The sequence below is a fragment of the Oryzias melastigma genome, linkage group LG14, assembly GCF_002922805.2.
Source record: "Oryzias melastigma strain HK-1 linkage group LG14, ASM292280v2, whole genome shotgun sequence".
Classification (NCBI taxonomy): Eukaryota; Metazoa; Chordata; class Actinopteri; order Beloniformes; family Adrianichthyidae; genus Oryzias; species Oryzias melastigma.
The window spans coordinates 7735294-7749609 of NC_050525.1; the positions used below are offsets into that span (position 1 = coordinate 7735294).

The 14316-nt window shown below is 38.2% G+C and overlaps 1 protein-coding gene across 2 annotated transcripts in view; it reads left to right on the forward strand.

Moving 5' to 3' along the window:
* opcml (opioid binding protein/cell adhesion molecule-like) overlaps window positions 1–14316 on the forward strand; it is a 163492-nt gene that overhangs the window by 128521 nt on the left and 20655 nt on the right. For both annotated transcript variants that reach the window (XM_024261690.2, XM_024261689.2), the window contains one exon: window positions 12735–12860. In XM_024261690.2, the coding sequence (XP_024117458.1) occupies window positions 12735–12860 (126 nt within the window). The remainder of the gene's footprint in view (window positions 1–12734; window positions 12861–14316) is intronic.

A 14316-nucleotide genomic window follows, 5' to 3' on the forward strand; every position in this document is an offset into this window, starting at 1 on the left:
TTCCGAGTGCGTTTTTTTTCTGATTCTGTTCAATTTTCTTTCTTTCTTTCTTTTCTTGAAAGGCTTTGCCTTATTTCAGGGCACATCTGTAAATTAAAATACTGTTCTTTATCTGTCCTGCCTGGATAAATAAAAGTAAAAACAAAATTCTCTAAAAAAAACAAATAACCAAAGATAATATGATGTTTATGAGCTACTCATGAGTAATCATCATCATATTTGTACTATAACAATGATTTTGACTTTGAAAGTCACAATTTATCTGTCAGATTTTTTTTATTAAGATATGAATCACATCTGATCAAAAATAATATGAAAAAATAAATGATTAGAAAAAATGGTTAATGAAAAAAAAAAGAAAAAAAACTCAATCTGTCTATTAAATTTGTTCATTTTTAAAATGTTTAACAAAAGTATCGGATTGAGACTCTGTACCCAAAATCAAATGGAATCAAACTGGGCCCAAAAAAACCTTATGGAAACATCCCTACTTTCTATTTCTTTTTTCCTTTTTTATTCAACAGTTAAACCAACTATAATTTTTTTTAACTCTGTAATGTTAATTTATGTTAAATGTAACTTTTTAAAAGAAAACTTACAAAAAAGACTTGCTTTTTTTGCAGCACAATGACTCATCTTTCCCTAGGAGATTTTCACAAACTTCCTCAGAAGATCACAACTCAAATATGCATGAAAATATTCAGTAATGCATGTGTTCACCCGTGTTCACTCAACACTGAGGTGTCTCTACCACCTGCAGGAAGAGTGAATGAGACATCCAGCAGGCTGTGAGCTTTAAACAGGCTTTCAGTGGAATATAAAACTCTACTTCTGCTCATTTTAGCATTTTTTACTTCGTCTGAGGCAGAAATCATCAGGGGTTTATCTTTTTGCTTCCCACCTCTTGTATCTACTGCATCATTCATCGGCCTTATGTACACAGAACACAAACATGTTGAGGACAAGGTTACAAGTCCCTCCTTCTGTGACAGCCAGCTGACACATCAGTGACTCATCCTCTGCATTTAGCTTCCTCCCCCCTTCTAGAGTTCACAGACCAAATGCTGTATACTTACTGTACTGTATATAGCACTTTACTACCTTATTAGAAGGCCTAATGTGCTTTACAGTCACAGTCCCTTCCACTATGCACAAACACACTAGCCTAGCACCAAGCTATAACCACCAGGAGCAATGTGGGGTTCAGTGTCTTGTTTAGGGACGCTTCGGCACGTGAGGCCACAAATGTCGACCGCTCTATCTCTGCACCACGGCCACTCCACAGGAAACCCCCACCCTTTCCCTACCCACTGTGTTTGCTCAAAAATACTTTTTGTATTAAATTCTCTCAGCATTAACTATGTTTCTGCCTCCAACTAAGGATCTGGCCCTGTGCCTAGTTGAATTTATTGCCACCTGACCTTTTCTGTTTTTTTAATGTACTTAGATTCTCCCTGAGAACTTGTCACTATTGATCCCTTCCTCTGCTTTCTCCCTTACTGAAATGATGACAAATACTTGCTTTGTTTTCCCTTTGTGCTGAAGCACGTTTAGTCAGTCCGTCTGGTCTGTGAGGTCTAAGAGGTTCCAAAGACTATCAGAGAAAATTACACAGTTACTACCAAATAAAGCTTTCATTAAGCATTTAAAACAAGGGCTCATCAGCACAAACCATATTTTGTATTTTTGCATAGGAACTTTTTTCTTTATTTTTTGATGCATCTACTGCTATTAACTTTATGTCCATCCCTGTTTTGTTTTTAGGGAACTACAGATACAAAAGGTCTTTGGCTAATTTTAGCTTTTATTTTTACTCTGTATTATGTTTTAAAAGAATACAGCAGTCAATCTGTCCATTCACTTTCTTAATCAGTTTGATCCTTTTTGGGGTTGTGGGGTTGCTGGAGCCTATCCCAGCTAGAAGTGGGATTTAAAATGAAAGTTAACCCACTGTGGTAGCCAGAGAAAAGACTTCTACATTATTTAAATATGTGATTAATTTTAATTGGATTATTAGGTACTAAATATTCCTAAATTTCTTAAGGATGCAAATATTTTAATAAGCTACAGTTTGCATGTACTTGATTGTCAACTTGCTTATTACATTATTACTGCAATAATGTAATAAAAGGACAAAACTCAATCCTAACTCAGCTAATTTCTGCCTTATTATATAGATTAAAAGAAAGATTTTCTTCCTTATTTGCATTATATTTATGTTCATTAATTTTCTTGTCACCAGAAGTGTTATTTGTTTTACTAAGAAAGCAGAATGTTTCTTGTTTAAAATCTATACATTTTTATTTTTCTTTCCGCAATAACATGGATTGTTTTATTTTTTTAATAATTATTTTATTAGTATGAATAAAGGCAGAGCTGTTGGCCACGCCGGGAGAGGACTCACCCGAAAGGAAGCAAGATACTCTCTGCTGAACTCCCTGCGGAATTCCTGGCTCTCAAATTAGTCTGACTGATGAGAAGACTATCTGTATTCTGCCCCGGTTCACAGAGGTCACAAACAGTAATCCCCTGACGTACATCCTGTCATCAACCAAACTCAACGTCACCAGTCACCGATGGCTTTCTGCTTTGCTAACCTTCAACTTCAAGATTGTCAAACGGACTGGCAAGCAAACTTCTGATGCTGATCTTTCACATCGACTGCTGAGCTGTCTGATGATCCTGTCTCTGTCAAAGAAATGTTGCTATTAGCACAGCAACACCTCAGCACATCAGTCACCACAGTGGACCAGTCTACCACCCGAGCCATCTATAATCGTCACCTGGTGTACAAATCGTTTCCCACTCCTGACCATGCCTTTGTTCTTTCCATATCCACAAATGTTGGTCCCCTTCCTGACGGTTTCAAAGATGACACCCAGTTCACCTCTTCTGCACTCCCCTGACTCTTGACAGATGACTTCGAGGCCAAGCAGCGAGCCGACCCAGTCATTGGACATGTCATTGCTCAGCTTGAGCGAGGAAGAACACAACAGCCAGCTGTGAGGGATAGAACCTCCTGAAAGGCAATAAACTGGAGCTCCATAACACCCTTCTGGAGAGGATTTGATCTATCAGCTGGTACTGCCAGAAGACCTACATGACCTCTGGTCATGCATCAGCTGCACAACCAAATGGGCCACTTGGGGATTGAGAGGACTCTGGATTTAATCCATTCCCAGTTCTACTGGTCCAAGATGGCCATCAACATTGTCAACAAAATCAAGAGCTGTGAGAGGTGCATCTTCAAGAACGAGCAGCACCACTAGTCAACATCAAAGCGTCACATCCTCTAGAACAGGGGGATCCAAATAAGTCTTTGAGGGCCGGACTCCTACTGGTTTTCCAGAAACCCTGCTGCTGATTCCCTGGATCAGGTGTGTTTGGCCAATAAGAGGCTTCAATGGCAGGTTGGTTGGGAAACATGTAGGACACCGACCCTTGAGGACTGACTTTGGACACCCCTGCTCTAGAACTTGTTTGTATGGACTTCCTGTTTGTTGAACCGGATGGGAGAACAAAGGAAATTCTAGTTAATACAGACCACTGTAGTCTGACTGGGATATAGAAAATCAGGACAACACCCTATCACCTGAGAGGGAACCCTGTGGAATGGTTCAACAGTACTCTGTCTGGACATGCTGGGTATGCACTCAGAACTGGAAAAGAGACACTGGAAAGGTTATGCGAAACTCCTTGTGAATGTGAATGTGAAACTCCTTTTTTGGTTACAATTGCACAACAAATGACATGAACGGATTCTCAGCCTATGAGCTCATGTTTGGCCACCAATCCTGTATCCAATTGGATTACCCTTGAGAGCGTGAGACATGGCGAGCTAGCCAGGAGTTGTGACATCTGCTTTTGGAGTCTTTGGAGTTGTTTCTTGATCTCTTTCAGCTCTCCGCTGGGTAGTGAACGGTGGCCACAGGAACAGGTGCTGTGGGATTGAATGGTTGCTTTCTGTTGGGACATGCCAATTTGTTGCTTCATCAGTGACTCATGGCAAGTTGTCTGTCTTCTTCGTCTGTCCTTCTTCGTCAAGTCAGAAAACAATGGTGGATTGTTTTTCTGTTGTTCCAGTTGCAACTTAATGATCAAAAAAATGTCCCAACACCCTCTGCAATACTTTCAAGATATTGCTATCAATTTCAGACAGTGAAACTTTGTTTGATTGCATTGGGTTAGACAGTAAATTTCCTTTTTATTGTATTATTTTTTTTTTTTTTAAAGGAGCAAAATATTTGAGCAAATCCTCACCACACGTAGTTGCAGGGACCCGTTAAGCAGTATTAACTACTGTGGTACTATAACCCAAAATGTAATGTGCATTCAGGTCTGAAGAGGTTAATGACTAAAAATATAAAAAGGAAGTAAGTGGAAAAAACTAGTTCAGTAGTGGCCTTTACCTTATCTTCTGATGGTAAACACTGACTTAATGATAGGGATGGGTTTTATACCTGTGCATTTTATTTAAACTAGTATTTTGTTTGATTATTTTTATTATTTTTTGTTATATTTACATATTTAGAAAGATGATAAACACACTTGTAAATGAACCAACTATGTTTGAATAAAAAAACGATGCAAAAAGCTTATTAATGTTCAAAACTACATAAGGTATCCACAAAACCTTATTTTGTATTAAGGTGAACATAACTGAGGAAGCAGCAACAACCACCCCAGCACATTCACCACCATTAAAGAAAAAAAATAACAGTTTTAATGCAGTCATGTCATTTGCATGATTACGCATGTACAATCCTCTTCTTTTCTGCAGTGTTGCCAACCCGCTCAGACAGATCTGTGCACTCACACACACACAAACCCACACAGAGAACACACTCTTACTATAGAGGCCAGAGAGCACAAGTAAAAAAAAATGTATCAACAATCAGACAAGCAGAAAAATAATTATGCGTTTTTAATGCTCTCAGGGTGCTGAAGATGGGAGTAATCTCAGAAGAACTGAAGCTTGCATCATTAACATCAGCCTCTGTGGAATCTGATGTTGTGGCTTTGAATTCATCAGTTTGTGTTTCTATGTATCCACGGAATAATACCATTTAAGTTGATGAAGGAAGTTAGCTTTATTCCCTATTTTGGTTATTGCTAACACAACAGTTTGTGTTTTCAAAAGTTCAACCCTTTACCATACATTTGATTTGACAGGTGCCTTTTAACAAATGCATCACTAGTTTTAGGGGATAAAATGCATTATTGTGGTGTAAAGATTCACTTTTGTATCAACAGTCTCAGAAATCCAGATAAAAATGTAAAACTGAGAAACTTGTGCTTCACTGTTTGACACTGAATGTATGACTGGCTGACAGATCTGTCCATTTCAAATAACGATCTAATGTTTAGAATTGTTTTTGCAACATTAAAGTTAATTCTTTGCTCTTGAGATTTTTTTCTATTTTCTTTTATCTCAGTTTTTGCTTTATCTGTTAATTTTTTTTCTAAACCCCGTCACAGTTCCACCTGGTTTCATAAATGAATCCCCCTCAGCCGTCTTCATTTGGGTCAATCATCCTCAGTTTATTTCAGTGTCTCACACCTGCATGGGCCTGCATGTGTGAGACACTGAAATAAGAGGGAAATTATCCTCAATGATCAAGCCAATCTTGTATTTTTTTTTTGTATTCAATAAAATGTAATTGATTAAATAGTTTTTTGAAGAGATAAATTTGGTAATGTAAGATAAAATCATAGTAAAGCTAAAAAAAAGCAGAAACACCCTTTAAGAAGTACTTTATATCTGATTAAAAAAACAAGAGAGAAAGAAAATTAAGCTGCTCGTGAAAAGTGACAGTAATCATATTAATTTCATCATATCAGTTCATCATGGCACCTCATGGTAAACAACTCCCCAAAGATCTGAAAAAATGTATAATTGTTGCTTTACATAAAGATGGCCTAGACTATAAGAAGATTGCCAAAACCCTGAAATTGTGCTGCAGCAAGGTCACCAACACCATCCAGTGGTTTAAAAACACAGGTCACCATGGTCGGCCAAAGACGTTGAGTTCACATTCTCAGCATCACATCCAAAGGTGGTCTTTGAATCACAGATGTAGTGGTGCTATAAGTACTGCTGCAGAGGTTAAATGTATAGGGAGTGAACCATAAAATTGGTCTCCATGGCCGTTGAAACAGCCATGCATCCATAAAAAGATGATGCTCAAGAAAGCTCACAAACAGTTGCTGAAGACAGGCAGGCTAAGGACGTGGATTACTAGAACCATGTCCTGTGGTCTGATGAGACCAAGATTAGCCTGTTTGGTTCAGATGGTGTCAAGCATGTCTGGCATCAACCACGTGAGAAGCAGACAAGTGTCTCTTCCTACAGTCAAACATGGTGGTGGGGGTTTCATGATCTGGGGCTGCATGATTGCTGCCGGCGTCGGAGAACTAAAGTACATTGAGGGAAACATGAAAGCAAATATGTACTGTGACATACTGAGGTACAACATGATTCCCTCCCTCTGGAAACTGGGCCACAAGGCAATAATCCAGAATAATACTTACCCTAAACACACATCCAAGATTACCAGTGCCTTGCTAAAGAGACTAAGAGTAAAGGTGATGCATTGGCCAAGCATGTCTCCAGATCTTAACCCTATTGAGCGTCTTTGGAGTGTCCTAAAATGAAAGGTGGAGGAGCATAAAGTCTCAAATATTTGCCAGTTCCGTGAAGGCATCATTCCATCAGGTATGGAAGAGGATTCCAGTGGCAGCCTGTGAAGCTCTGGTGAACTCCATGCCCACGAGAGGTAAACAGTGCTCGGAAATGACAGTGGACACAAAATATTGACGTTGATCATTTTCACATAGGGGTGTACTCACTTTTGGATCCACATGTTTGACTGTTAATGACTGTATTATGATTTATTTTGAAGGAAAAATAAATTTACACTGCTATGCAAGGTGGACAATGACTACCTTTTCATTGTGCCAAGATGTCATTTGCGCATCTGTCTCATGAAAAAATATAAATAAATATCTACAGAAATGTGAAAGGTGTACTCACTTTTGTGAGATACTGTAGGTCCAAAAGTTCCCATAAGTTGTCCTGGTCAGGTGTGGCAGCTGTTGTAGCTGTATTTGTCATTGCCTGATAAAATATGTAGAATCACTGAATATTGTTTGAACTGTTTTAGAAACAAGTAGACATATTTGTTGTGCAATTTCAAGCTCCCCGCGCATTCTGTGGTTACCCTGGGAATGACATATTGTGAGTTTGTCGGGTTTCCAAGTGCGATTGTCTTGAATTGAGATTCTAAGATGGTCATTGGCATGACGTAAATGTTCTCCTCTTGACATCTTGTTTGCAATTAGTGTTGCAAGTTCAACTGTTGTAGGACTGCTCATGTTTGAAAAATTTGAACCCTTCAAAATTCCAGCCAGCTGCCTGACACATGAGACCTGGCATCACAAGGCCTCGTTTGCGTGGTCTTGAGACTTTGACATGCTTTGAACAACAGGTTGAAACAGCACTACGAGGACTTTTGGTTCATACGGTCGAGACGGAGTCAAGCCAAGCGACTCAAGCGGTACATCCAAACCTCTAATTAAATAAAGGCAACCACAAAGGGGCACAGAAAGGAGACGGATTAGGTAATCTGGGCTTTCTCCTTTGAGGAAAGAGTGTTGATTTGGCCGGACTTCAAAGGACATGAGGGTGAGGAAAACAGTTGATAGGAAAGTGATGACTAAGTTTTGTGTTCAGAACAGGAACGCAGAGACATATGGTGATGTAGTTTCTTAAAAGAATAGAAATGGCTGTGGTGTATGCATTTTCCAGAAAAAAAGGAGCATAGGGTGATATATAAGAGTGGAGTGAGTAGCGCATTAATTGATTACATCTTGTGTTGTGCCTCATTCTTCTTCAGTGAACAGATGTTATTGACATAACATTTTGTTTTGTGGTTGGGGCAAGACGGCAACGGTATCACTTGAATTTCTCCAAACTAAAAGGAAAATGAATGCTGTCATTAAACAACCAATCCCAATAAAATGGTGCAAGTGATTAAGGAATTGCTGCACAGCAACTGAAAGGGCTCTGTAGCATGGATGAAGATGATCATGAATGTCTAAAACCTTGTTCAGCTATAATATTAAGGCCGCCAAAGATAATATGAAATAAAAATTGCCTCATTCCACCAATTGTAACTGTGCCCCTTTAGTATACATACACACACATTAAGAGAATGGCGGTCAAGTCAGGTGGTGAGGGTATATGGGGATCCTGGGACCTTGCCCTGAGGGGTTGTTTCTTGTGCGGTTGGTTGGAGAATCTATAACACCTGAGCTGGGTGAACTGTGACACCCTGGGTGTGGGTGCGGAACCTGTATCTGAGTGCTGGGCTGCCAATTTTTCCATCGTGACCTACAGTAACTTGAGCACTGTGCTCTGGTTTGCCATCCCTGGGTGCTGCTGGAGGCCCTGTCGGTCATTGCGTCCATCCCTCCCATTGGGTGGCGGAGGAGGCAGCGGAGATCGGCAGGGCTGGCGGGTGGGTTGCCAGCATTGCAACCCACCCATAACAATAGCCTGTAAACAAAGATTTGAACTAGAAATAAAAGTTGTACAGATCTCCAGGTGTTTAGCAGCATCTATTGCTGACCAACCAACGGGCAGTAGAATTAGGGCTGTTCTCTGTCTGTACACATACAATAGTAAAAGCAGTAAATAACTACCAACCCCGTGTCAGGACTCAGGAGAGAGGGAGTATGTTCTAACTTTATAGCTTCATATGGAGGTGTGGCTCGTTTTCCAACGGTTGTAATACGTGGGTCCATCTGGATTTGGTGTCCAATCCATGATGTCAGTCTGTCTCTCCTCCTAGCTCCTTTCATACGGCCGAACGAGGTCATTCTGCTGCTCAGTAGAGAGATATCTAGACTCAACCCATCCTTCAAAATTCATAAGAAGCACTTGTTTCCTTTATCAAAGTTGGATCTCATAAAGGCGTTAAATGTTTCTCCTTTGTATCCCAATAGTATTATTTTACAAATGGTATATTTATGTTTTCTGCTATTAATTGGATTTTATTTAAGTTTTTTGACAAATCGTTTTACTTCTGAACTACTTATATATGTATTGCCAATTTTATTTTTAAACATTTTTGGAAAATACATGTATTTATGACAGATATATATTTTATATGTTTGATTCTATTGTGTGGAGGCCTTGAATAAGCCATTTGTTTTTTTCTTTTTTTTCCTAGCCCTGCACTGTACTTGACTTTATGTATTTTATTTGTGCTAAAAGATAAAGACTAAATGTACGTGAAAGGTATTAAATAGACAAAGCATAAACAATATGTGTAAAGATGAGAAAAAGGGGTCCCTACAAGTGCTCAGCTTAACAAGTACAAATAAGTGCAAGAGTAATAAAAAAATAAATAAATACAAAGCTTACTGCTCTCGAGGACACACACTTTAAGTGGTAAACACAAATATCTGTTCTCTTTGCTTCAATCCACATCTTTACATTTCAGACGGGTCACAACACACCTCGGTCCTGTCTTAGAACATCCTCGCAAACATACATCCCATGTTTGCAGCATGAATTACTGTTTATTTGGTTGTTGTACAGCAGATACTATTGATGATGAGACAGTTAACTGTTCACATGTGAGTCCTTTAGTTTGTCTTCAATACAGATCAAACTGCTGATCTAATATTTTGTTCAATCGAGTCTTAGGGGATTTTCTTTTCCTTTTTGTGTTTTGTAATTAGATAAAGCCAAAATATAAGGAAAAATAATAAAATAAAGCAGTTTTGTGTCTACTGACAATAAACGGATTGAAGAATCAAGTGGAGTTTGAGCTGCACAGTGGTGTAAACCCACAGTGACACCGCGCATGTGAGGGTTTTCTAAGTGCAATCCGGCCTCCTCAAACAGTCCAAAACATACTTTGTAGTGTAATTAGTGATTCTGAGTCCTCCCATAGATCTGACTGTGAGTATGTGTGGTTGTGCTGCCCCATGATGGTCCAGAGTGCACCCCACTGTCAGGGTTATTTCTGAAAACACAAAAGAGTATTAATAAACAGACAATTTCTCCTGAGGAGAGCTGAAAGACAGACAAACCAGCTCTGAGAAATGCCTGCTCAACCTCCTTCATTAATTCTGAAATAGGTCGTCATGGATACAGAAAGGAATCTAAAGGATACAAGGTCAGCAGTTATCAACACTCGTTTATTCTTCTCGCTGCAGGATAGGAGTGAGCAGTTATGTTTTTATCTCCAGTGGAATTCTGGATCCTCCTTACAAATCTTTCTTTCTCTTCAGACGGCACACAGAAAACCCAGCACAGCAGATTTCAATGTGTAGGTCAGAGTTTTAATTGAAGATTTAAGCAGCAGTTAGGGTGATAAATAACGTACATTATGTTAACACCCACCTTTGCACAACAGTGGTTTTGACTTATGACTTCAGCAACCCTGTGACCCTGAAAAGAATTTAAAAAAAATGTATGGATGGGTATTATTGTCAATGATCGTGAAGTTTTGCACACTGTAAATAAATACGTTCTATATAACACTGTATTTATTATAATACAGTAATAAATTCTATGAGTCTTCAATTTGTGGATCACCAGATCAGTTTGAATTCTATTGTCTTGTTTGTTTTGTTTTTATGATGTGCATTGCAGATCTGTTAATCAAAACCGTCTTGAAAAAGATTTTGATTTCAATGAGTCCTTATCTAAACAAATTATGGATAAATAAATAAAAAAAAACTGTTTTGCAATTTCTTCTTATCATGAAGCCACATTAACCACTGCAGCACCGTGCTCGCTCTGAGTAGTTTAAATGGAATTCTCTTCTTTCAAAATTGCAAATTCAATGTCGAACGAAGTCCTTTAACGATTTGCCACTCCTGGGTAACTTCACCTTCAACGGTGTATTTTTGAAAGAATGTTTTGTCACTCATGTTTTATAGAAAACTAGTGCATCACATCAACTTTAAAGTAAATTGGTGTTTGTAGTAAAATACTGTAAAGTCTTTGTACAGTATTTTTATTGTAATCTGTTACAGCACATGTGTCAAAGTCTGGACCCGGGGGCCGGATCAGGCCCTCCGGGTAATTATTTCTGGCCCTCCAGATCATTTTATTTTATTGGCCCGATGTTATCTTTTTGCTTATTTATAACTTGTATAAATTTGACAAAATATATTTTTATGTAGAGTAAAATATTGAAAGTCATTTAAGGTTGAAGTTGATTTGTTCTGGAATACTATTTTTGCCTTTTTTAATTCATATTTTTGTTAGAAAGTTACAGTTAAAAAGTTTTAAAAATTAGCATTCTGATAGGTTTCTGGACTGTTTTGGCATTTACTCAGATTTTTTTTAACTATTTTGGAGTTTAGCTAAAATTTCAGCTACATGCTAGTTCTTTTTTTTTCTAATTTAGGCTTTTTAAACGTTTTTTAGGCTATTTTGGAGTTAGACTAATATTTACACACTAGTTTTTTGGGGGGCTAAATCAGGCTTTTTTCAGTTTTTTTAGGCTATTTTGAAGTTTAGCTAATTTTTTAGCTACATGCTAACTGTTTTGGTTAACCTAAGTTTTTTTTTTTTTTTTTTGTAGTTTTTGGCTAATTTGACATTTAGCTAATATTTTAGCTGGATATCAGCTTCAGCATTTTTAGCTATCAATTTCAGCATCTTCCGCTATCAGCACTAGCATCTTCAGCAGCCACATTCAATTTAAAACATTCACACCAACGTCATCACAGAAAATGCTATATATTTAGTTTATAAATATGTTAAAAAGTTACAATTTTACATTTTTAAAAATTCAATTTTAGCATGTTCAATAAATGATTATCCTGTTCGGCCCGCACCTAAGGTGTGTTTTGACCACCTCTGTGATTGAGTTTGACACCCCTGTGTTACAGTGTCTATTAAGGTATTTCGACTTTGCTCTGTTAAGATCTCCGAGAATAAACAGAGGGTCCGGGTGGGTTTTTTTCAACGTTTGTAATCTGGTTGGCAATTTGCTGTAACGTCTCCATTATGCAGGCCTGTGGTGGAATGTAAACACTGAGCAGCAAAAACGAGGAGAACTCCTGTGGTGAATAGAAGGCTCTACAGCTTATGAAGAAAGACTCCAAGTGTGCGCTGCTCGTCTTCTTTAACACTGTGCACCAACTTTCGTTAAAATAGAAACAGGTTCCTCCTCCTCCCGGGTGTTCCTAGGTGCTGCACATAAGCTCTGCTGCCTAAGTTTCACAAGCACGTCTGCCCATTTATTATGGCGGCGCCTCTGCCTGTGTCCTCCATAACGAGAAAAATGCTACAACAACATGTTAATAACAAACACGATTTTCATTGGATTGGGTCTTTAACATCTGACTCTTGATGGAAGTCTATCCTCTCAAATCTGAGAATTGAGCTTGGCACAAACACTATAAACTCACGCACACAAATCCAATTAGCCATGTCAGAGAGATGAAATTCTGCCTAACTTCAAATAAATCAGCTCGATGCTTGTTCAATGAACAGCATGGCAAAGACATGTGATGAGGAAAATCAATCATATACAGCACCACACCAGCCAGGAGACTGTCAGATTTGTCAGCTAATTTCATGCTAATTGAGTCCTATCTCAAGTTCTTTTTCTCCACATCATGTCTCTAATCACATAGGTCTGTCAGTTCTTTTGCACTTAATTAGACTCAAAGCTTTATTGTTGTTTTTTCTATTTTTTTCACAGTACCCGCCAGGATCACTAATATAACAAAGGATGTCACAGTGAATGAGGGCAGCAGCATCAGTCTTATGTGCCTGGCAGTCGGTCGACCTGAGGCCAGTGTGGTGTGGAGACATCATTCACCAAGAGGTAGGTCGATTCAAGCTAAAATAGTTCTTGTGTTTGCACGGAATTGTTGCTTTATAGGCTTTAAAAATGTTTATTTAATGAAAACAACTTTTAAGTTATCAATTTTAAGTTGGCGCGTTAAATTTTTTTATTTAAAATACACATTAGCTACGTGTTTCTATGCAAAAGTCTAAGGGTTGTTCTAAATGTGACTCTTTGATTCACCCCCCAATCTTCAAAATCAACTCTGTTTAAAAGATGTGAACTAAATAATAGGCCTTAAGGTGAACCAAGGTGTCAAGAAAATTATTTTCGCTCCCCCGTCTGGGAACTGTATTTTAAAAGCATTGTTTAGACCACATGTGTCAAAGTCAACAAAGTCAAGGTCCGGGGGCCGGATCCGGCCCACCAGGTAATCACATCCGGCCCTCCAGATCATTTTATTGTTATTAAAGGCTTGATGTTATCTTGCTGTTATTTCTAACTTGTATAATTTTGACAAAACATATTTTTATGGAGAGTAAAATATTAAAAGTTTATTTAAAGTTTAAGTTGATTTATCCTGGAATAATATTCCTGCCTGTTTTTATTCCGTTATATTAAAAAGTTTTTAAAGTTTAAAAAATTTACTTAGTGTTCAATAAATGTTCATCCAGTTCAGCCCGCGACCTAAGGTATGTTTTGGATTTTGGCCCCTGTATGATTGTGTTTGACCCCCCTGGTTCAGACTAAACCCTTATGGACTTTGAGTTAAAAATTCTCAACACTGTAACCTGCAGTTTTAAAAAAGAAAAAAAAAAACAATGGAGCCGGTTTCATTTGTTTAATTAGTCATAATCAATGATCAAAATGAACCAAATTAGCAAAATAAACAATTTTTCAATATTTGTTTCATTTACCAAAAATCTATCATAAATTTGCATTTACAGATGTAATTCAGGTGTGCATTTCTATGGAAATGGTAATTCTTATATAAAAAGCATTTAATGTTGTTTGAGTGAAGAGGAATACTTGGTGCTTTCTTTTGTCGTAAGGACCTTCCACTAATCAACAGTTTTCAATAGTAGCTCCATGCCAACTGGTTTGCTCTATTTTTTCTATGGACCTAAAATCTACAGGGGACAAAAAAAAAGTACAGGTTTAAGGGGTCCAATTTATAATGGAAACACTCAAAATACTGGATTGGACCATACCGTACAGAACCACGTAGTGAAAATAAGGCTTTAAGTGTGTGAGCATGTTTGTGTGACCTTGGACAGACTAGCAACCTGTCCAAGGTGTATCAGTCCTTCTGCCATCTGTAGATGGGATAGGCTCCAGCAACCTCGTGACATCGAAAGAGATATAGCGGGTTAAGATGGATGATTGGCCATTCTTTGCAAACATATTTGCAAAGAATTTCTAAGGGGTACTGATCCAGTTTAAAATTGCTAGCCAAACTGGCAAATGCAGTGAGGTATTCGTATTTCTTACTAGC